At 39.6% G+C, this 22,373-nt stretch overlaps 1 protein-coding gene across 1 annotated transcript in view; it reads right to left on the reverse strand.

Annotated features, from left to right (window-relative positions):
* Window positions 1-37: 37 nt before the first annotated feature.
* The window catches only part of LOC121671135 (zonadhesin-like), a 22,549-nt gene continuing 213 nt past the window's right edge, over window positions 38-22,373 (reverse strand). The window contains exons 2-25 of the mRNA XM_042042380.1: window positions 22,321-22,371; window positions 20,761-21,008; window positions 20,310-20,487; window positions 19,697-19,805; window positions 19,100-19,194; window positions 18,312-18,488; window positions 16,003-16,205; window positions 15,562-15,706; window positions 14,557-14,801; window positions 13,755-13,919; window positions 13,193-13,317; window positions 12,199-12,467; window positions 10,828-11,036; window positions 10,224-10,365; window positions 8,707-8,957; window positions 7,974-8,103; window positions 6,776-6,941; window positions 5,306-5,482; window positions 3,672-3,802; window positions 2,576-2,775; window positions 1,516-1,654; window positions 1,088-1,216; window positions 623-734; window positions 38-273 (exon numbers count right to left, since the gene is read on the reverse strand). Of these exons, the coding sequence (XP_041898314.1) occupies window positions 117-273; window positions 623-734; window positions 1,088-1,216; window positions 1,516-1,654; window positions 2,576-2,775; window positions 3,672-3,802; window positions 5,306-5,482; window positions 6,776-6,941; window positions 7,974-8,103; window positions 8,707-8,957; window positions 10,224-10,365; window positions 10,828-11,036; window positions 12,199-12,467; window positions 13,193-13,317; window positions 13,755-13,919; window positions 14,557-14,801; window positions 15,562-15,706; window positions 16,003-16,205; window positions 18,312-18,488; window positions 19,100-19,194; window positions 19,697-19,805; window positions 20,310-20,487; window positions 20,761-21,008; window positions 22,321-22,371 (3,953 nt within the window). The 3' untranslated portion in view covers window positions 38-116. The remainder of the gene's footprint in view (window positions 274-622; window positions 735-1,087; window positions 1,217-1,515; window positions 1,655-2,575; window positions 2,776-3,671; window positions 3,803-5,305; window positions 5,483-6,775; window positions 6,942-7,973; window positions 8,104-8,706; window positions 8,958-10,223; window positions 10,366-10,827; window positions 11,037-12,198; window positions 12,468-13,192; window positions 13,318-13,754; window positions 13,920-14,556; window positions 14,802-15,561; window positions 15,707-16,002; window positions 16,206-18,311; window positions 18,489-19,099; window positions 19,195-19,696; window positions 19,806-20,309; window positions 20,488-20,760; window positions 21,009-22,320; window positions 22,372-22,373) is intronic.

Below are 22,373 nucleotides of genomic sequence, written 5' to 3' on the forward strand. Positions count from 1 at the left end.
TCAACAAACACAATGATAAATTTATTATGATTTCTTCTCAAAGTATTAGAAATAATTAAAATACAAGACTAAAAAGACTAAAAAGTATGACAAATGAATAGGAATAATATTGTTAACTATAGGTATGTATTTGGGGATTCATTTTGATCAAATGCACTGTTCACAATGCAGCCATAATCTTGCTCACGTACTCTGGCATCCAATTTTTCCGTGGGCCATTCGTTCAAAGAAGAATCCCTTGTTACTGTAACTGTATCCGCCTTTCTCTTCCTTCTGTACAATGGAAAAAAAAAAAAGAACAGCAACCTATTTATATTTCTAGTCTTATTTATAGTGAGAGATCAAACAATGCTGTGAGCATGAATGGAACTGGGTTTTGGAGAAGCTAGAGTTTTATGATAAGTGATGCATATGCCCTGTGTATAAGAAATGACATATGTTCATTCCTGACAAAAAACCAAAAAAAGGTAAGTTTACCCTCACATTCCTCAGAAGAGATACGGAATGCTGTGGCTCCTTTCCGCTCTTGCAAGTATGTAACTGATGGGAGTTTTGAGGTTCACAGGTGCTAAAAGAGGTGTCTTTACTTTGCTGGATGTAACAAAGCTGGGAAAAGCCTTACCTGAACAGGTACACTGTAGAGGAGATGAGAATGACAATAACAGCTACACCTGCCACAGCTCCGATGACGATGGCAATTGTGTGGTCTGAATCCTCTGTGTCAGGGTCTTCAGCTGAAGAACAAACAAGAGCCCTGTCACTGAAAGCTAACCATGCTGTGAAGAGAAGTGGTTTTTCTCCACTCTTGCCTGTCTGTTTGGATTATACTGTGCTCTCTGTGGCTTTCTGGAGTGATGTCAGATCCAGGTCCTGTGTGCTGTACCAAGCCCTGCTGTCCTGTTTTCTGGTATCTCTCCACTGGGCTTCTGGCCCTCCTTTCTGCTTGGATGACCACAGGCTCTCACCCACTGGGGTACTAACTTATATAATGAAAATGAAGAGCAAGCTCAGCCTTCTCCATAATTACACCCATTTTTGAAAGTGGTGGGTGTAACCCAGACAGGGAAATACAAAATAGTTTTATTACCTATTTTTTCAGCCTCGCAGTTTGGTCCGGTGTAGAGTTCAGAACATTCACAGAAGTGGAGGGAGGTGCTGTTGGTAGTTTCAGAGCAAATGCCATCATTCTTACAAGGATTTGGCATACATGGGCCACCTGGGAAAAAAGGAGAAACACTTGACTCTCAGATAATCCAACCCTGAAGAGAACTGTTCTTGTTTAGATTACACTGACTCCTAATGCTGCACATCCCCTGTATTTTAGCATATTACTTGTATCTGACAACATGGATAAGGGAAAGAAACACTCTTTCTCCAGTGAAACATCGGAGCAAGATCCCTTGCATGGTTTTCTTCTGTACACTCTCTCTTGTAACTATCCCTAATCCAGTGATGTCCTTTGAAGTAGGTCAAGACTTCATAGCATCAAAGACAATGTGATAGTGGTTGACTCACTCCTGTAGCATCCACGACTGTAGTTTGAAATGCCACAGATTTCACCAGACCCACACACTTCGTCAGAGCAGAAAACAGTGGAGCTTTCTGTGCACTGGCATTTCTGAGAACAGTCATCAGTGGTGAATATTTCTCCAATCTGGAAGAACAGGAGTTAGATGTTAAAAAACATCAAATAAAATCAGCCAGAAAAATCATGAATGTAGCACTGGGGCCCTCACTGTACTCTTTCCAATACTTTCCTGATGAATGACAATAGGGCAGATTGGTTTTTCATTAAGGTTTGTGAAAAAAAAAGAAAGAAAGCAGCTTACTAATGCAGCTCTTTGAAACTTGAGGATAGCCCAAGAAAGAAAGGAAAAGAAGAGTTTGGGGCATGAGATCCTAGCCCCAGGCAGGGTACATGTGCAACCAAAAATGGTCAACTGTTGCTGAAGATGAGTGGCAGATGAATCACATCATACCTCCAAGGCAATATGGAAATGCTAGCTGCCATTTTTCTTAAAAGTGCCACCTATCAATGGTAAATCTGTACTGGCTTAGGCCTTTTTTTGTACCAAATCTCTAGTGGTAAACCAGAAATCTAATGAAATAATGAAGATGTTGTATCCTGCAGTGACAGTGGAGGGTTCTCCTCAGAATCCAGCTTTGCTCAGGGCTTTCTTCATGTCCTACCCAACTCTACGGACTCTCAACCCTGCCTATACCACTCTTCACTGAGAGGAGCAGGGCCACAGTGACGCACGGAATTTTGCTGTAACTGGTGTGTTGTAAACTTTAGAGCCTGTGAGTGTAATAAAGGTCAAGAACTAACATGAGTTTATCACATACTTTCTCCAAGTGTTTCCCTTAGATTGGCAGGCAGAGTTTCTGAGGGAGACCAAGAGATCTTGACCTCTCTTGCCTTTCTCCAGAAACCAGAATTTTATCAAACAGTTGCTCTTTGTTTCTAATGTTTCTAATGCAAAATTACATGCTGAGAATTATGAGGAGATGGTCAAAATAACTAACGGGAGAAAATAGTGCTGTGGGAGCTGTCTGACCCACAGAGAGACTGTACCTCATAGTATTTGTTAAGGTATGTGCAGCCACACTCTTTGTAAGGCACACAGTCAAAGCCACTAAGAACATAACCAGGGAGGCATTCACAGCCTTCAACACAGGGTGATTCACACTCAGAGGGGCTGGTCAGGTCGTTGCAGGATGCTGGGCATGCAGACATGCATGAGCTGTACTTGCTGTTGGCAGGACATGATATACCTGTGAAAATAAGGAGTCCAGTTATACCGGGCTGCAGTGTATTAGTGAGTTACAGAATTGCCTTTCTGATCCATTTTGTAGGAGGCAATATGATGAACACACACACACTCACAGATGTGCATACATCTGTAGTAGTACTGAACTGTAAGTGAAGCACTCCAAAGTCAGGAAATGCATCATCAAAGCTGTTTGTATACTGTGCTCTCATTCCTGGTGTACACTGATCTCAAAACAACTTCTCACACATTCAGGGCTGCCATCCCTTCAAGTGCCAGAGCTGTTCCACAACTTTGGGAAATGTTTTCTGTGTTTCACCAGAAATACAAAGTCATCTAACCATAGCAGACACAGGGAAAGTATGGTTTGATTAATCTCCAAAATTTAAAAAAAAAAAAAAAAAGAGGATAAATATGTTTGAAATGATTGTAAGTTTTATTTCATAATTTTTTAGTCTGAAAAGTTTTGAGTTTTCAGTTGAATCTTTTTTTTAATCTTGAAATTTCACAGGCAAAAAAGATAATTAGTATGTTTTGTAGATTTAAAGAGAGTTTGAAATGAAATGTTTTGCCTTCTGATTTGTAGCTTGTGATGGTCTCCAAAATTTAAACTTTTTGTCCTATTGGGAATGGGGACACCTTTCACTCATGAAACTTCTGATGGGAGCTGACAGCTCTGATTTCCTAAATATCTTTCTAAGGTGAGGTTTAAATGCAAAGGTCAGCATAGGACACAGAAGAGAGGCCAGCAAAGCAAACGTTCTTAATGGTGAAGAGTGAGTGAAGTGTGAATCAACATGTTTTTTACTTCCTGAGAAGATGTGATATAGGAAAAGATTTAAACTTCAGATTTTAAGAGTCCTGTAGGTAGAATCCCTGCTTTCTGTTTCCTGTGCTTACCACAGTCTGTCTGTTGCCTCCAGCCATCCATGCTGACTCCTTGCTGCTGACAAGCCAGCACATATTCCTCCAGACTGCGACACAAGGTAGCAACCTCATCTCCTTCCACGCACATATCGAACAGGCAGCTCCTATGTGCAACATGAGAAAATGGTAATTCCCAGCACATTTGTTAGTGGTTGTTTTCATTTGCTTTTCTGCCTCACTCTGAGTTAGTTTTGTTTTCCAGTATCTGGGTGACAGGAAACAGGATTAAAAGACACCCCAAGCACATGATTGGGAAGATCAGGTCATTTGTTGTGCAGCTGCTGCTGCTATGTGAGGTGTCCATATAGAGTCATAGCATCATTAAAGCTGTAAAAGGCCTCTAAGATCATTGAGCCCAACCTTTAACCTAACACTGCCAGGTCCACCACTAGACCATGGCCTAAATTGAAAATTTTCCTCATATGCAATCTAAGCCTCCCTTGGACCAAGCAATAAACAGTTACCTGACTTAAGACAGTAAGTTCTTCTTTGCTCTCTGCTTTTGTTTTGGGCTACTTCTTGCTTATAGAGCACTTTTTAGTGCTGCTAAGTCTTACATCTGAACTACACACTTCTTTCAATACATGGATAACCTCCCCTGTCCATGTGCCTTGAATGTTGACACTGAATTCTGTTTTATCCAGTGTCTGTTTGCCAGTGCTACCTTCTCAGTTTTGCTCATCATTTGAATATTCACGGCCTGATTTTCAGAGGCATTGAGAGCCATGATAAATGGAATCTGCAAATACGCAGCATCTCAGAAAAATCAGGGCACCACCAAGCAGGTAGAACAGGCTGTCCTACTAGTATATTATATATATATTGAAGCCAGTGGTCCACTTTATCTGGCTTGAGATACTGTAACATTCTTCTCACAGATAAGAGGGACTTTGGGGTGGGCATTACCTGTCTTAAAACATTAGGCACAACTACATAACTAAAGAAAACTGGCAGCTACTTGGCAAATTTGTGTCTGATGATGGATGAATGATGAGTGATGAACATGGGGACAAATACAGCTCAGAATTAGGTATGTAGGAATTGTATATGTAGGAGGCAGAGCAACCTTGAAACACAGCAGAGGGAACTTTCTTGAAGATACCAGGTTAGTTGCTCTTAACTAATCTGTTTTTTGTACTTCTCCATGAAAAATTCAAAAAGTGTCACTGACAGCTTCAGCCTTTGGCTATGGCATGACACAGGTTTGATGAAGCTAGAACTGCTACCCAATAGACCCAGGTGCTAAATTCTCACTGAATGTGGATGAGAACTGTAAGCACATTGGAAATTCCAGGCTACAGGGATAATGCCTAACACTGCTGCTTTATCTGTGTAGGAAAAGAGGAAAGCTGCTTTGTAGAGATAACAGAGAAGGGAAACTCTCAATAGAGGAAAGAAAGAGAATCACAACTATTTTAAAATAAATAAGGATATGTAAATATATAGATAGTGGAATCACTTGGTCCAGTTCTACAAAGACACTTACTATCTTCAGCTTCTGTTAATACCCTGGAGACTGCAGATGACTGAAGATAGTTCTTGTCAGAAACTATTTGCCAAAATGATTTTGCAAATGGAGAGAACAACTGTCTGCAGTAGACACTTACGTGAAATAGAAATCTGGTTGGACTGCAGAATGACATTTGGTAAAAGGGCCATTTAAGTCAGTCAGGATTCGACATCTTGAAGTTGTGTTTTGCTGCTCCAGCTGATTTTCATTGCAGCCTTGGAAAAGTCCTGGATCTGGTTCCTCCTCAGATTCATTTTCTGAGTTGATATCTCGTCTGTAAATGAAGTCATTATGAAATCATCAGTGTTCTGTGTACATCTAGCATTCATGGTACTACTCTCTGAGTAACACTGCAAGAATACTTCTGCCTTGTGTAACTGTAAGCTTATTTCTCTTTCACGTTTTCTCCTGAGTAGGAAGGAGATATAGCAAATCAAAGATGTACTGGAACACTTCCTACCATCTCAGAGATTCATGGATATTTAAAGTAAACAGGATATCTGTAGTTATCTCTTCGGAAATTCTGCGTGATACATGTTTCATCCATTGCCTCCTCCATCCAATCTATTCACCAAAATTTGAATGTTAGTCAGAAGGGTGCAGCTGGAATAAAGCCCTGTTTCTTGGACATATGTTCACTTTCACTGAACAACGGGCTGCATGCCTGCAATGCCAGAATTCTCCTACGGGCCAGCCTCCATATCCCCTTTATGCTCAACACTGCCCCATATACTGTTTTCTGCTATTCTGGCAGGCAAATTTTGCAGCCAAAATATATCCTGACTGCTAATATAGTTCCATTTACTTTCTGAAAAAACAATGTGTTAGTGGCTAAGCAATTTCCAAAGGGCTTTCAAAGCAATAGGAAGGAAAGGAAAGGGAAAAGGGAAAAGGGAAAAGGGAAAAGGGAAAAGGGAAAAGGGAAAAGGGAAAAGGAAAGGAAAGGAAAGGAAAGGAAAGGAAAGGAAAGGAAAGCCTTTTTCGAAGTTGTGTAATTAGCACAGAATGTTCCTGACCCCAAATATCATGCTCATGTACAGTCAAAAGAATGTCCTTACTTTTTGTGTACTGGTAGAAAAAAAATAGATAGCTATGAAAGCAAGAAAACCAGACTCTTCAAGAACCTTTTCTGGAAGGAACTGTGAATTTATGTTGATGGATTTCAAAGCTGCCTTCATATTCCAGAGGAAAGACTAACATTGAATCAGGATTTGCACTCACTCAGACCCATTCAGCACAACATGTATTTATCTTTGCAAGGAACCATGAGCTTGCCAAAAATGTTATTCATCCCTGTGCTCTAACAGTTGTAATGGCTGTGACTCCAAAGAGGGAAACTGAACTGGACTGATGCATTGACAGTTCAGGCCTCTTTTGGCCAGATAGAAGGGCACTGATGGTTCACCTTAGTGATGAACAGGAAAAGTCACTACACAAAAAAAAAAGGGAAGAAGAAAGATGAGACAGAAAAAGGACAGTGTAGTTATTCCTAGAGGTTAACTATGGCTTAATTCACTCACTTCTAGTGGCAGTGCTTGCTGTGGATATTAAATAGCAAATCAAGTACCTGAGACGAGAGCTTCTTTTCAGAGGAACTTTCCAGCTTTCACCAAATACATTCACATTCCTCACCCAAACACCATCTGGATTTGTGAAGTCATTTCTGTATCTCCCATCAAAGTCTCCACACAAGCCTTCCACTCTGCTTCTGTAGGTGGTAGCCAGCTTTATGTCTAGGGAAAGTCAGAAGGCAAAAAAGCTGTTACACAGAAATTTTTGTCACCAAGTGTATGGAAGAGGTGGAAATCAATGCCAAGTGCCACATGTCATGATTCAGATTGAAGCTGGTAATGTTACATGGGCTTAAGACGTAGCATATGAGCACAGACCTGAACATAGCTGTTCATACATGTATTCACAGTTTCTGTGCTCTGCAACATGAATCATGATAAAAAGCAATTTCTTGCAAGTTTTTATATAACATGACATCACCGCCTGGGTGCTTTTAGTGCACGCTGCTTACTGCTTTGCAGCAAACTGAATGCATCACCCACTTTTTGCCCTTCACTTACAATCCACTTGATCATTGAGAAACAGAATTTCTATAGACAGACATTTGCTTTCTGCAGTTGGAATTTCAGGGTTTGGAATGATGGCCATGTAAATAAATAGCCTGGCACTTTCACCATACACTCAGAAATACTATAGCTATATAGCTATAGTTGTAAATCAGGACTAACTCTGCTTTGAACAGAGGAGGTAATGTGTGTTCAGCTTACATGAGTGACTTGTGTATATGCCTTGCAAAAGTCCTGACAAACACTAAAGAATGGGATTATCTGGAGTAGGCTTGAGAGGAAGTATGCAAAATTATATACTCACAGTGTATAGCTTCAGGATCGCAGTCCTATGACTCTTGTGACTGGGTTAAGACTTCACCCCATCATCCCAATTAGCAATTTAAAGTGATTCGCTTTTGTTTTTATCACTCAGACCTTACTTAACATGAAAAAAATATATGACAGTCTGACTCTACATCTCATTTCTCCTAAGTTCAGTGGGATCCAGAGGGAGAAATGCCAGTTTTATGGCTTTTTCTGGAAACACTTTTTATTGTTGTTTTCTGGTATTTCATATCCCATAGGACCATAAGCTCAAAGGGTGAAGATTTCAAGTTTCGCCATGGGTTTAAACCTCCTCTGGAATGCGAACATTTTTGGGGTCAGTGCATAAATATTTCTGCACAGTCTTTTAGTATCACTTACCTGCATTTTGATTGCCATCAAAGCTCAGGTATAAGCCAAAATCTGTCTCCAGGTGAATTCTTGTTGTCCTCTGATATATACGAATACCTTCATGAGGCCGAACAGGGGGCCTCACCCTCACACCATCCAACTAACAAGGAAAGAAAAAATTAAAGTTCAATATATATAGGCCAAATTAAAATCTGGTTTCAGTACAGGTCAATGCTACAATTGAATACTCTGGTTTTATGATAAATATATCAGTTAATTTAAGAGCATTTATTTTTTTAAGTTAACAAAATCATGAATTGTGGAAAGTGATCTGAACACAGTACTTCATATCATCCTAAGAAATTTCTAGTATTGAGCTAAAAATGTAATATAGCAGCTATATATACTTTTACACTCCAATAAGGAGAAAGAAAATTAAATTATCCTATCATAAAACAAACCTTTCCTTACCACTGATAAAAATTTGTGTGGCTTTATTGTAAGCCTTGGGATATTTGGGGTTTCATTGATAAAAATATATTTATTAATTTATTTGTTTGAAGTAGAATTGTATCTTTCATAGCTATGGAGAAAAAAGACTCCACACAACTGAAAATCTCATTTGCAGTTGCCTCATAGCACTGATGTAATAATACAGTTCTCTGTCATACTCTAATTCTTCAAAAAAGAAGTCCATTACTCAAAGGTGTTTTACTCTAAGGGAGGGCCTTTCTTTGTGCTCTGCAGTCAGGGAGAGACTTACCAGAACCTGCTTGTTCTGTCTGAATCGCACTGTGTGGTTGTAAACATTGATGAGCATCTCTTTCAGGTAAGTAATGTGTCGACTTCCACGTAAAGGATAGTTCATGCCTTCAATGCTGAACTGTGTCAGAGTGTCAGGTAAGTCAGGGATGGTCTGAGCCAGAATATACGTGTATTTCCCTTGAAAGTGGTGCACCAGTCCATCGAAGGTGACGTAGTGTGGGTCGCCCATGACCTGGCATCTCCCAAAACCTGAAAGGGAAGAGCTTCATTACTCTCCAGTCTAAATATGCATGTGCCAGACCCCATGCATGGATTGGTTTAAAATGTTAGATAAAAATGGTTGCTGCTAGCATGCAGGTCTGAAAGTAAAGATGGGTGCTCAGGCTTCACTCTAGTGAATGGACACTCAGATGGAGAGGTGGGCAGAGAAACTCATTCCTCTGCTGAGAACCACTGTGAGCCAGCTGAGCTGAAGCAGAACATTAGGGTTTATAGAATTTATTGAGACTAAGTTGTGCACATTAGCCCTCCGCAGAGGAATAACTGCCACAAGCACAGCTTGAAGTGGCCTCACGAGAGATGTTGTTTTCATAACCTCTGCCATGTGTTGTTACAAATTTGAAAAGCAATGTTTAGTTTTGCTGTCATTGATTTCTGGTGAGGTTACTAAACTGATCATTGGGTTTACCAGACCTAACAATCAGATACAGTGACTATCATCTCTGTATTCTCCTTAATCACTGAACACAGAGTAAACGTTTATGCCAGGAGCAAGGCATAGCAAGGCTATCCTTAAAATTGCTGGGGCACCTCTTCTAAGATATATTGCCAAAATGTAGCAGGGGAACACTGGATTTGCCTTATGCTTTTGTGTTGATCCTCAATACAGTAGGACTGATGCCATGCTATTCTTCAAAACTGAAGTGTAGGGATGCTATGCAACAAGCTCTCTCCTAATCAACCCAGCCTCCCTAGAGAATATGAGATTAACTTTGCCTAGCCAACACAAATGTTGAATGAAAAGCACCCAAGTCCTCTGACTGACCTATGACCTATCTGTCCAGATCTGCTCTGTCCTGGTTTTGCTTATTGGTTTTTGGTGGTTTTTTTTGGGTTTTTGTTTTTTTTTCTGTTTTCAAATCAACATGAAATGGAAAAAACAGGGTAATTGTGATCAGATTCCCAAACTGAGTTTTGGGTTCAGTAGACGCAGTGTGAATTTTTAAAAAAAAATTTATTCAAACTAGTCAGAATGAACTGTCAAATTTCTAGATATAAGTAAATTATATCCAGGTATCCATTTCCCTCTACAAATTATCTGTATGTAATAGGAACCTTCTGTTATGAGAACTGCGGCCTTTTTGTATTGAGTAACATGTTGTCAACAACACAGTCAGAGTTGCCTTCTTTCCCCATGAAAGAGTGGAATAGCCATGAAAGAAAGAATGGACACCCACATCCTCCTCCTTCTGAAGCCCTCAAGTGAACCCCATGTGAAGACCTGCTTGCACATACCTGTTGGATTGCACTTGTGTTTTCCATCTTTGATCACGCAGGTTTCTCTAGAATCACAGCTATAGCTCTTACAGCTGATGACACCATTCTTCTGGCACTGACATCTTTTGGTGCAGTGTGGAGTTATCCATGTCTCCCCAGCCTGGACACAAGTTGTGTTAATAATACGTTATCAAGGTGCTCAGCTTTGCAGTGCAATGGAAGTTCAATAGCCAAGGTGTGGACAATAGCTAGGCGCAACCTTGTCCAGTTGGCAATTCCACAACTGCTTAAGTGTAGTTTTGCAAAGAGCCTGGGAGAGGGGATCTCAGTCCATTTATCTTACTGTCCTCAACATGAGAATTTGAACACAAAACCGGACTAGGACAGACTGCCTGAATAACTGATCAATTGACTGGTTTCAAATAGGCCTCAGTTTTGGCCTCAGGTGCAAGCTTCTATATCTCCAAATACCCAAGCCTGCAGCTTTCACTAATCAGATGAAAAGTGTTTAGGAGGTAGACCCTGAAGTCTTTGATCTCTCTCTCTCTTTCATATTAAGATGGACAGGAAACCAATTTTCTACAGGTTTTGAAGTCAGAGATTTGCTCCACAAACTACTTACGCTGTAGTAATTGTTGTCATCATCCCTGCAGCCACAACTGCTGAGAGGCACACAGTTGCCATTACTGAGCACATAATTATCATCACATTCACAGCCCTCTGTGCACTCTTCCGTCTTCTCACAAAGGGAAGAGGCAAAAATGTCACTGCATGTTGACGGGCAGGGAGAGACACAGTCTTTGTAGTGGCTGTGGGATGGGCAGGGCAATGCTGCGTGGAAGAACAGAGCCGGCGTTATTAAATACATTTAAAAGTGCCCTGCAAACACTGAAAGCTACACTTTGGCCTATGAAATGGTAGTACAGAACTGCCTTTTGATAGCTGATTTTGATCATCAGCTGGTTTTTATTTAAAAAAAAAAAGCCAACAAAAAACAAACCAAAGAATGCTATCTGGAACTGCTTATTCAGTTTTATTACAGGTACGACTGAACCACCTGGCACAAGATTATCTGGATTCAGTATTCCAGTTCAGCTGCAAATGCCTCTTTGGGCACTGCTAGAAATGACACCCTGAAAGGCAAATTCCTTAAAATATTCAACTCTCCATTGATGCAAATCAGGTGCAAATTTAGCTTAACTACAGATGTGCAAGAGCAGCAGATATGCATTGTCAGACTGCAGGTTCATCTAGCTCTAAACCCTATTTCTGCCAGTGCCTAGACATGCATAATGTACAGTTCAAGAAAGAGTGTAACATGATGAAAGGTTTGTTAGTCTAGTATTTTCCTTCACTCATGGCAAGGAGGAAACTAGGTATTTCAGATCTATTAAACATTGATCTGACTTGGTTTTTAACCAGTTAACTATTTTGTCCTCCACAACATTATGTGATAATCCCACAATATAATACTAAATTGTAAAAAAACTGCCACAGATAAAACCCCACTACATGAGCTGTACTAATTTTTACATAATTTGGTTGTAGCTTTGTTGAACAGGTGGTGTGAGGCACACACCCTGGAAATTAATCTGAGAACAGAGTCTGTAATAAACAACTGGGCAAATTGACAGTTTTCGTTCAAATCACAGTGAGTAGCATTGAGCGAGTCCCCTAACACAGTATCCCTCTTTCTTTCAGTCTTCTGGTTATACTATTTCTTCATTTTAGACTCACTACAATATCTCATTTGGTTACTGATACCATTCTCACTCCAAGCTCATATCCATAACTTGTCTAGTTCTGGGTTATCTCTGGGTTTATCTGAACCTGAACACAGTTCAGTGCAGCAATGGAATCATGATAGTAGAATTGCATTTTGTGAGAATTTAGATTTAATTTTCTTTTACATAACTTTTTCACCTAATTCTGCTAAGTTTCTCCTGCTATCATTCATTCAGGTTTCAGTTTTTTCACTTGCTTGTGTACTTACGACAGAATGTACTATTTCTCCATTTAATGGTGATTCCATGATTCTTGCAGGTGTCAACATAGACTTGAACTATGTCACAGAGAGCAGACTTCATACCATCATACTGGCACATATCATAGATGCAGATCTCTATGAAGTCGTCAGGGTTGACTAGACTATGGCATACTTTGAATTTGTCTGATTTTAGAACGTTGCACTGTCCTTCAATGACTTGTTTATTCTCAGCAGTGCAAGGAGGATTATCATCTTCTCTTAAGTCTGGCAAACAACTGCAAGAAAGCAATGGACACAGGCTGCTATAAGACAGACTGAAATTGAAAAGTTTGTTTCCACTGAAAAGTAGAAAAGACTGGAGACTATGACTTCCTTCTGTCAATGAATGAAAGACTCGGCAGAAGTAGACTTGCTTGACAACCACCACACTGTGTCTGACACTTGTTACTCTCATTGAAATTGAACCTGATTAGAGGATTGACTTCACAGCTTGACTTTGGGTCTGTCTCATCACAGCAAATTTCTGTGGTGAACTTGACTGAGCCTGGCTGACCTTGGCTTCCATCCATGGGGCTTCCCTGCTTGCCTCGCTCATGTAGAGTGGGATGGACCTGGGCTGGTGAGGCCATTGTTTTCTCAGCCATGTTGTCACATATGGCTCCCTGTCTGCCAGGGAGCAGCTGGCCCTCACCATTCCCCAGCACCATCATCCTGCTCTGGGTGTTACCAGTGTAAAATAAACAGAATCCACACTGGACTGCCCCAAAGACTCATTCCCCAAGTGTGTACGTAGGTCCATAGAACATAGGTAGGTCCATAGCTGTGGTTTCCCTCTGGCCTGTGCAGTGTTTTCCTGTGGGGAATAGCTTCAAATTCAAGAAGAAAAAGGTCTCATGTACGTTGGTTATAGGTTACGAAGTAGCAAAGAGTCAAAACAATTTAAAACAATTCACTGTTTCCTGAAGTAAGATGGGAGGTATGAAAATTATTTAACATTTACCCCTTATCACTGTCTTTCTCCACTTCCCAGCTATTTCCAAACTGTGGGGCAGTGACAACTGTACCATTGGTCAAGGACAGATCATCTTCACGATTACCATTGAAATTGCCACACATGCCATGCACCTGCAGATGGAAAAGAACCGTATTTTAAGCATGACCTCTTTGCATCAACTTCCCCAATAACTTCTTATTTGTTGCCTATGAAATAATGTGACCAAATCACCAACAATAACCAATCCCATACCAGACATTTCAGACATTCTGACTGCACCCATGGAGAAACAAAACAGAGTTTGCAGTAAATCTGTGATTCCCTAAGGTTTCAAGCTGCTATTTCTCTAAGTTAGAAGTATTCCCCATGACAGGTAATTTTCTTTAACTTTCCCCTTGGAACACAAAGAAATTGTTGTAAAGAGAAAAAAAAATAGAAAGGAAAACAATTATGTTTTACAATACAGCAAAAGATGCAATAGCAAAACACAGGAATAAAAGGAACTAGAAGTAAAGGCACAAAGCAGCGCTTTTGAAACAACTCCAGATATTTGTATACTAAACCTTACCTGTGAGAAATAAGAGCGTGGGAGGGTGATCTCCAGATGGTGATTGCCGTCATATTTCACTATCACACCAAAGTCGGTTTCCACTACTATAAATCTGCCAACATTTCCAATGGATACCCCTTGCAGTCGGTTCTGCACTGGAGTGTAGACTCTCTCATTGTCCAGCTGGAGAGATGTGTCATTTGTCAGTATGGACATTCTTCCATGAAAGCTCACAATCTATATTCCTAGCAGTGCTGAAGATTTCTCTGTGACAATTTTAGCTGTTTACATTTCCACCATTGCATATTCCAGCTATGGGTGGCAGGAATCAGCCTTTTAGCTGAGGAGGGCTGGGCAGGATTCATATCCTCTGCTTTTAACAGGGAGCTAGAAAGATCCCTGGTAGTGAGCAAGGTCTTTCTCACCTATGGGGTAGATTACCTGCCTCCAGTATTGCCATGGCTCCCCATGTTATTTTAGACTGATGCATTATGCCTGGCTCACTATAGGTGACTGGGTTGATAAAAGCCGTTGAAGTAGGGAGTCCCACAGTCTAATTCAGGGAACAATTCCCCAGTATGGAGGCCCTGGGTTTAATCTCCAAGATATGGACAATAAAACAGTAAGCCCAAACCAGAAGCCTTGGGAACTAGTGAGAAATTTTATTTCCTCATGACATCCATTTAATGGAGGTGCCCACAAGTATTAAGCATATGTATACATATTCTTTAGGAAATGTGAAGATCCTTTTTCCTACAGCTACTCTAAGTGAGCGAATTTTAAGATACTTCTTGCCAGAATAAAGAGCACCACCACCTACCAGGATTCCTTTGTTTTTCTGAAGGGTGATTCGTACACCATGCACATCTATGTAGACTTCTTTCAGGTATGTGGCCCCTCTTAGTCCTCTGTCTTCATTCTTGCCAAGTATGGTTATAGGAATGACATTGGTGGCAGTGTTGACAACCTCAACCAAAGTGTAGGTGCAGGTTCCCACGAAAGTGTACTTCATTCCATCAAAAGTGAAATAATGGGGATCTCCTACCACTTGACATGTGGCTTGACCTGAAGGTGAAAAAACTATTTAAGAATTTTGTACTGGATTTCACCATGGACTCAGCTGACCAAAGCAATTTGCTTTAGTGTAGCAACCTCATCCTGATCATTATTATGTGGGCAAACTTCCACAGAGGCATCTCACCTTCATGCCAGTAACATTTATTTGGAAATAAGAAGTTTCCAGAAAGCATCTCCTAAATTTAATTTGCAAATTATATACAGAATGACAACTTGGCAGCAAATTTCTATATTACTTGGCAGCAACCATTTCTATATGCTGTTGAAGCTATGATTTATAGTATAGTTGAGAGTAATACAGAGTTTTTCTACTTATCTATATAAAAATACATTATTAACTGTATAAATATAAATGTAAATATAAAAGTAAATAAAATTACATATATATACATCAATACATAATGCACTTATCATTACACAGGCCCACAGAAATACAATTCTCACAGAAATGCAACCAAATTTAAAGCTTGCAGCACTTGTGATGTGGGACTTGAATTTTCATTATCAGGACAAATAGAATCCAAGCAGCCTTGCAGACTTTTGGGCAGCATCAGTTTTTGCTGATATTCACTACAACAGGAGGCATCTGTGCTTGCAAGACAGAACATCATGCATTTTCATCTCAGCACTGGCAGCAGTCAGTTGGGACTTCTTTACTATCACATATGAAAAGATATTTATAATAAAGCTAGAAGAAGAGGGTCTAATTATGGAATTGACATTGGGGTGATTTTCAGGCAGGACTTACCATTGGCATGACAGCCCAGCACACCATCCTGAATACTGCACTCCTCTTGGACTCCACATTCCCAGGATTTGCACTCAATGGTGTTATTTGCCTTGCACGTGCAGCGCTCAGTGCAGGGATAACGGGTGAACCAGCTTTCGTTCAGCTATATGGAAAAATAGAATGTAGCAGCATATATTATAAGGTAAATAGGAAGGTAAAACCATAAGGGAAAATCATATTACTACTGTTAGAATGCGCAAGATATATGGTCATTTGGGCAATTGCAGCCACACATGGATCAAGAAAGATGACAAAGTAAGTCTATTTTGAAATTATTAATGGTGTAAATATGAATTGTGTCATGTTATTAACATGTTTTTTTCCCTCACTCTGATAACGAATGAGATCCCTTGGTTTTGGTTTTTTCCTTTTTTTCTTTAAATGTCTGAGGTGACTTGCCTGGTGATACTGGTTTTTTTCATCAATACAACCACAGTTGCTTTCTGGCACACATTTGTCTCCACTCAAAACGTAGCCTTCCTTACAGAAGCAACCTTCCACTGGCAAAGAACTGCAGGAATCAGTTGCTGAGATGTTCAAACAGGTAGAGGGACACCTAGTACCACAGCTCTTGTAGATGCTGCCTCCAGGACAGGACATTGCTAAATGAAGGGAAAAAATAAGATCACTCAAAAGGGCAATCCTAATAAAAGTTTTCCTGTTTTTTTCACTGTTTTCTCTTGAAAATATACAAAATGGCCGTTAGAAAGTCTGACAGGAGAGTGCTGAGTACAAAGAAATTTCTTGCTGAGGGAGATGGATGGCTTCTGATAGAGGTGGGCAAGACACGTGGGCACCCCTTGTGCTTCCCCTCACAAGTCAAATGTTGCAGGCTCGGTTGAGGGTAGGTCTGATGTGATCACACATGACTAATTGTGCTTGGTTCAGCAAACTTTTTTCTGCTGATTTAAAGGTGTAAAGTGACCCAGTTAAGGAAATAGAAGAATCTTTTGCCATACCAGCTGGTATATCCCCATTACCGTAGTTACTATTTGAACGCCTGCCATGTATTCCAAAATAGAACTAAAAATCACACTCTGTCTTTCACTGAGTCTCCTTGAGAACAATATACTTTCACACCCCTCAGCTTATGGTAGAATTGGGCTTCTATCACTCAAAACATGGTCCCCAGGGATAACATTACATTTTACAGAAATCCCAAAGTATTTGTCCATTTCTGTCATCTAAAAAAACACAGGAAAACATGGGTTTGGCTGGATTCTCTTATAAATCACTACATATGACTCTCATTTATTTCTGTCCCTACAACAGGGTCTCTTAGTCCTGTGTGACAATTACAGCCAACATCTCCAGTCATCTATCCAGACTTCCATCCCTCGGTCAGGATCTTAATTGAGTTTTTATTTGAATCACTGATGAAAAGAGCACTCAAGAGTCAATCTTTCTAATGTCACTGAGTTTTCTCTATTACTAAAATCAAGCCATAGATATTTAGGTCCTGGCCTATGGCCTCAGACTATGGAGTCTGGATGTCCACAGCTTTAATCTGATTTGGAGGGTTAGAAGCTTATTTCTTCCTCTGTCTTCTTTTTATATATGAATTCTCTGTGCTCTGTCCTTTCAGAGCTGACTTACTGGGTGCTTTATCACAATGATTCTTTTTCCAAACTGACCAGCTCCTAGAACCTGTCCATTTTTTTATGGTTTATTTTAAATGCAGAGCTAATTGTTGATCATATCAAAAAAAAAAAAAAAAAGAAAGAAAAGAAAAAGAAAAAAGGTGCAGAGCTGCAGAAGGTAGTCCAGTGGTAACTGGTATAATAAAAATTAGTATAAGACAAAAAAAGCATAGAAAACAATTGTGGTTTATTTAAGTATGGTTGACCTTTAGAGGACTTCTTTTTTTTCTCTCCAGGTGTGTAGTTTGTGGACTTAAATGTCCTTTGGAAGATGCTGCTCAGAGAAGTTGTGGATGTCCCATTCCTGGAATTATTCAAGACGAGGTTGGATGGGACTTTGAGCAAGTTTTAATGTTTTAATGGAATGTGTCTATGCCCATGGCAGGGGCATTGGAACTAGATGATATTTAAGGTCCCTTCCAACCCAAACCATTCTACGATCCTATGATTGTATGTCTGGGAAGCAGGAAGGTGTCCAGTGTTGCTTAAAATCAGCACCAGCGGAACCCCTGGAAAGCTTTATTCTAAGAAATATTTCATTATATTAAATTTACCATAAGGTCATTCTGAAGAGAATTAATTGAGAGATAAGTGATAACACTCAATTTCTTTGCTTTAGAGAGAAATAGAGCACTTCCTAGAAACAGCTGCTTTTCAAGGTCACTTTTTTTTTTTTAACCAAAAGCCATTGATAAGCATGTTTTATGGAGGACTACCAGCTCCACTTACTTTGAGGATGGTAGATTTTCACTGAAGCAAAGGGACTTATTTCTCCAATGCAGAAGTTCACATAAGACACAGTTGAATGTAATCAGACTTTTCCAAGAAACTAATAGCAAATTATAAACATTATAGAACTTCAAGGATTTAATCTGCATGTATCCTAATGTTCTCAAAAATTAGTGGTTTATACAAATCTTGGAATAGTTCTGAATCTGAAGCAGGCTCAAGACATTATAAAAGAGAAACTATACTCAGAACATTACGTAAAATGAAATAACTTGCATGGAAAAGATAGAGAACAATGAAGTTAAAATTCAGAATAGATATTTATATCACAACACTCACGGCAAAGAGTAGCATTCCTCCACTCTATACATATCCCAGCATTGACACACGATTCAGCATAGGCCTGCAGTCCATAGCATAAGGATGTTGCCTGTCCCCCAGTGAAGCATACGTCATAAACACAGTTTTCAAAGAAATTCTGTGGAGGCACCTTGGTGTGACAGTCCTTGAAGATTCCTGTGTAAAACAAGAAGGATATATAGAAAGATAGAAAAAACCCACTGCAATGTTAAGACTGTGACCACCATGTGTTTTCTTTCACAGCAAACACATTGTGAGTGCTCCAGGCTGCGTTAAATAAGTTAATCCAGTATTTGAAATGGATACAAGATGCACAATATGAGAATGGGCTCTCTGGATCAGGTTTTCTTCTTTTTGCATGATTGATACAACATAGCTTAAATAAATCAAGCTTTGCTGCCTAGGCATATCACTAATTCTACAACTATAGGGACCATATACAGAATTTCAGATAAACTATCTATAATACACACACTGACAGTGCCCTCTGAACTATTTCTTTTAGCAAGCAGAATGAGAGTCACTATAACACAAAGACCAGCTATGGTTCCCTGCACATGTTCTCAGATAAAATTCATGGACACATTGGCACTGTCTGAACAGATGACATATCCTGACCAGGCACCTATGGGTTTTACGTTGGCCATTCACACTGGAGGTTTTATATGCTTCCAATATGAGCTCAGAAAAAGAGACTATACAGAAGGGACAAAACAAGCTAGACCATGCTCCATCACATGGCTCACAGAGATCTACCAACACACTACCTGTTGGGTCTGTGATCATGCCACATGCTGTCTTTTTCTCCGCTTCACTCTCCAACACAGGATCACATTGCTCTTCTGTCCCACCACTGGAGCATCTGGGGAAAGCAAGCAAATCAAACATGTGTCACAACTCTTACTATCAGATTTTCAGTGGAAAATTAATATATGTCAACCCTGCACAAAAGAGTGCATTTTATTTCAGTCACAAGACTTTATCCAGCTTCTTTGTAAAGCTGATGTCAGCCCTCTCACTGAATGGACTCCTTTTTTGATCCCTTCTGGGTGATTCAAAGGCTTATTCTTAGCTGAAAAAAGAAGAGCTATGGGATCCAAACAGTTATGGTTTCCAATTAGGGAACTGGACTGATGTACCATCCCCCCTCACACTCAACAGACAGTTCCTGCTTTGGAAAATGAGACTTAAAGGAGAGAAGCCCTAATATCATTCTCTGGTTTATGTAAAAGTGCAGCTCCCTACTTCTAATGGGCAGCTGGAAGATGTAGAATGGTACTGGATGAAAAAGCGAGTGAGTAGAAGAACATTTGATTTTAAGAGTTTGCTCAGCAAATGCCATGTGAATAAATTATTATACATACATGGTGTTATTCTGAGGCACAAGCCAGCTTTCTCCAAGATCAGTGGAACCGCTTGCAGTGTCACCATTGGGCTTTATATTGTCATCATTTGGATCACCATTATAATTACCTGTGAGGGTAAAAAGAGATTTATGGGACACATGAAGTTCAGACCTGTAGGAAAAACCTAGGTTTCTGGCTGTAAAATAAATTAAAATGAGATGGGGAGAATATATATGTAACATCAGTCTGTACTGGGCAAAATTAGAGCAGAATTCTGTTCTGATGACTGACAAGAGCTGCTCTCAGGCACTCGAAGCAGGAAGTCTGTAAGTTCCTATGTAACTAGATTACATGGCATCCAAGAAAAAACTTATCTAAAACAAACCCTACTCATTTTCTGGCATCCTACATGTAGAATGTTGGACTAAAAATTAAACAGTGCTATTTGCACAGTTATATTCCTAGGTAGATTTACTGCTTTGAAAGTGTGAAAAACCCATGAAGGGGTAATTGAACTAGGAAGCTTCAGATGATCCAAACCAAAGAATAATCAGAAACTCACAAGACAAACTACTCTTGTAATTTCTACATGCTAAGAAAAAAAGTTTAAGTAATTACCAGCACCACTTACCACAGAGGCCACAGAGCAGACCACTGTAATTAGAGGGCACAGAGACTTCTGCGTAATGATTTCCATCATATCTCACCCACAGCCCAAAGTCAGTTTCCAGTAGAACATATCCACCACTGCTTTGAATACTGATCTTCTTTTCCATAAATACAGGCAGGTTCATTCTGCGACCATTCACCTGTACAGCAAGTTGTAAAAGTTAGTGTATGGCTGCTGGGACTCCTACAACTTCCAGCAGCTAGTACAGATTACTGAAAGATAGGATCTTGTGCATAAGGAAACTGGAATTCATTAGAGAATATCTGAGCAAGTTTGTTGGAGATCTCATTAAAAGAGGTAGATACTATTAATAAAAAGACAAAGTTTCGTTATAAACTCTACAGAGGTAATGTTTAATTATCTGCATGTCAGTTAAAAATTATATATATCTTTTAAATAGGTATTTTCTTACATTCACTTTCTTGTTTTTCAGAAGAGAAATCTGATTGTCATAGACTTCCACATGCACTGACTTCACGTAAGAGACTTTGGTGTTGGCTCCTCTGTGCTCATTTGTTGTGGACACATCAAAGTATGGAAGACTCTCAGAGACAGTGCATACTTTGGAGAGGGTATAAGTGCAATTTCCCATGAAATTATGGACTTTGTGGTCAAAAGTGTTATAATGTGGATCCCCAGAGGCGCTGCAGGAAGCACGACCTGTGAAGAAAGGGAAAGTCCCTCTGAGTCTTCACCTCTTGCAGCTGCTTGGTTCCCAGTTTGCTTGTTTTACTTTGTATTTGTTGCTCAGATGTAATAGTGATGAGATCAGTCAATAGCCCTCCAAAGGCCAACCCAGCCTTCTATCTTTGGACCCACAAAGAATCTGTACTCTTGTGTATCAGAAATCTGTGCTAGAGGTTGATGAGGAAAGTTGGGTAAAAGGCATTATTAAGACATCATTATACAAAGTGAAGCAGTGAGTTTTTAGTGTCCAGATCAGAAAGGCTATTTCTGACTAAATAGGAAGAATTTATTCAAAAACTTTACAGGGCTGGTTAGCCAGAATAGACTGCTGCACTAACAACTGTCTGGGTTTCAGTACTCACATCACTTATGGGACTTAAATTGAGTATTGCATTCACAAGATGTTCTTTACACACTCAAAAAAAATAGTAAATAGCCAGTGCTAATATGTACAAATGGAGGTACACTGTGTATGCATTTACATGTGAGGCCTGGGTAATATTTTGAATGCTGATAATTTTGAAGGAAAAAACTTCCCATCACCTCTTAGCAGAGTTGAGCCTGAAAGTTCCTCATGGTATTTACTAACAACAACAAAAAATAAGGAAAAGAGGTCCTTAATCTTTGCTTTTCAATGCCATGTTAAGGTATAGTTACGTTTAGGGATGTATCTACATGTCAACCTTAACTCCATACAAAGAAAGACATACTTAAAAATTACCAAGAAAAGCAGAAGAAATCTAAACCGAGTAGGTGAGCCAGGACCCTCTTGTACTTAAGCAGATACATATAGACATCAGTGATTAAAACTGGAGTAAGCCAGCTATTAAAAGTTACCTAAACTGACAGCTTAGTACATATCCTATATAATAAACTAGTCTTTCCCAGGAAAATATAATTGGATTATATCCCAAATAAAAAAAAAAATTGGAAATTAAATTAAATTTTAAAATATACAGACAATAACATCTGTATAACAGGTGAAAATTTGCCACACAAAAGAATAATTTTAATATATATGGACATGGCAATAAATAGTATGTGAGATAACTATCATATGTCTGGTCTACTCTTAAAAAAACAGCACTGTGGCAGAAGAGACCCATTGGAAGATGTATATAGTTAGAAGTGAGAAAAACTCCCAGAAGAGATGTTCCAAAAGTGTGATAAGCAAGGAAAAGCTCTGACCCTCCAGTATAAAAACTATGTCACTTGGCTATGGGACCTGGATTCAGAAGACAGGGAAGTTCTAAAAGGCAATAAGAGAGATGGGAAACAATGGTACCTGAGCTGGGAGTGGGTCTGGTTGGTGAGGTGGTGAGTACAGGCTGTGTTGTG

The sequence above is a fragment of the Corvus kubaryi genome, unplaced genomic scaffold, assembly GCF_017639235.1.
Source record: "Corvus kubaryi isolate FWS band 111438036 unplaced genomic scaffold, C.kubaryi_AGA036_p1.0 37397, whole genome shotgun sequence".
Taxonomy (NCBI): Eukaryota; Metazoa; Chordata; class Aves; order Passeriformes; family Corvidae; genus Corvus; species Corvus kubaryi.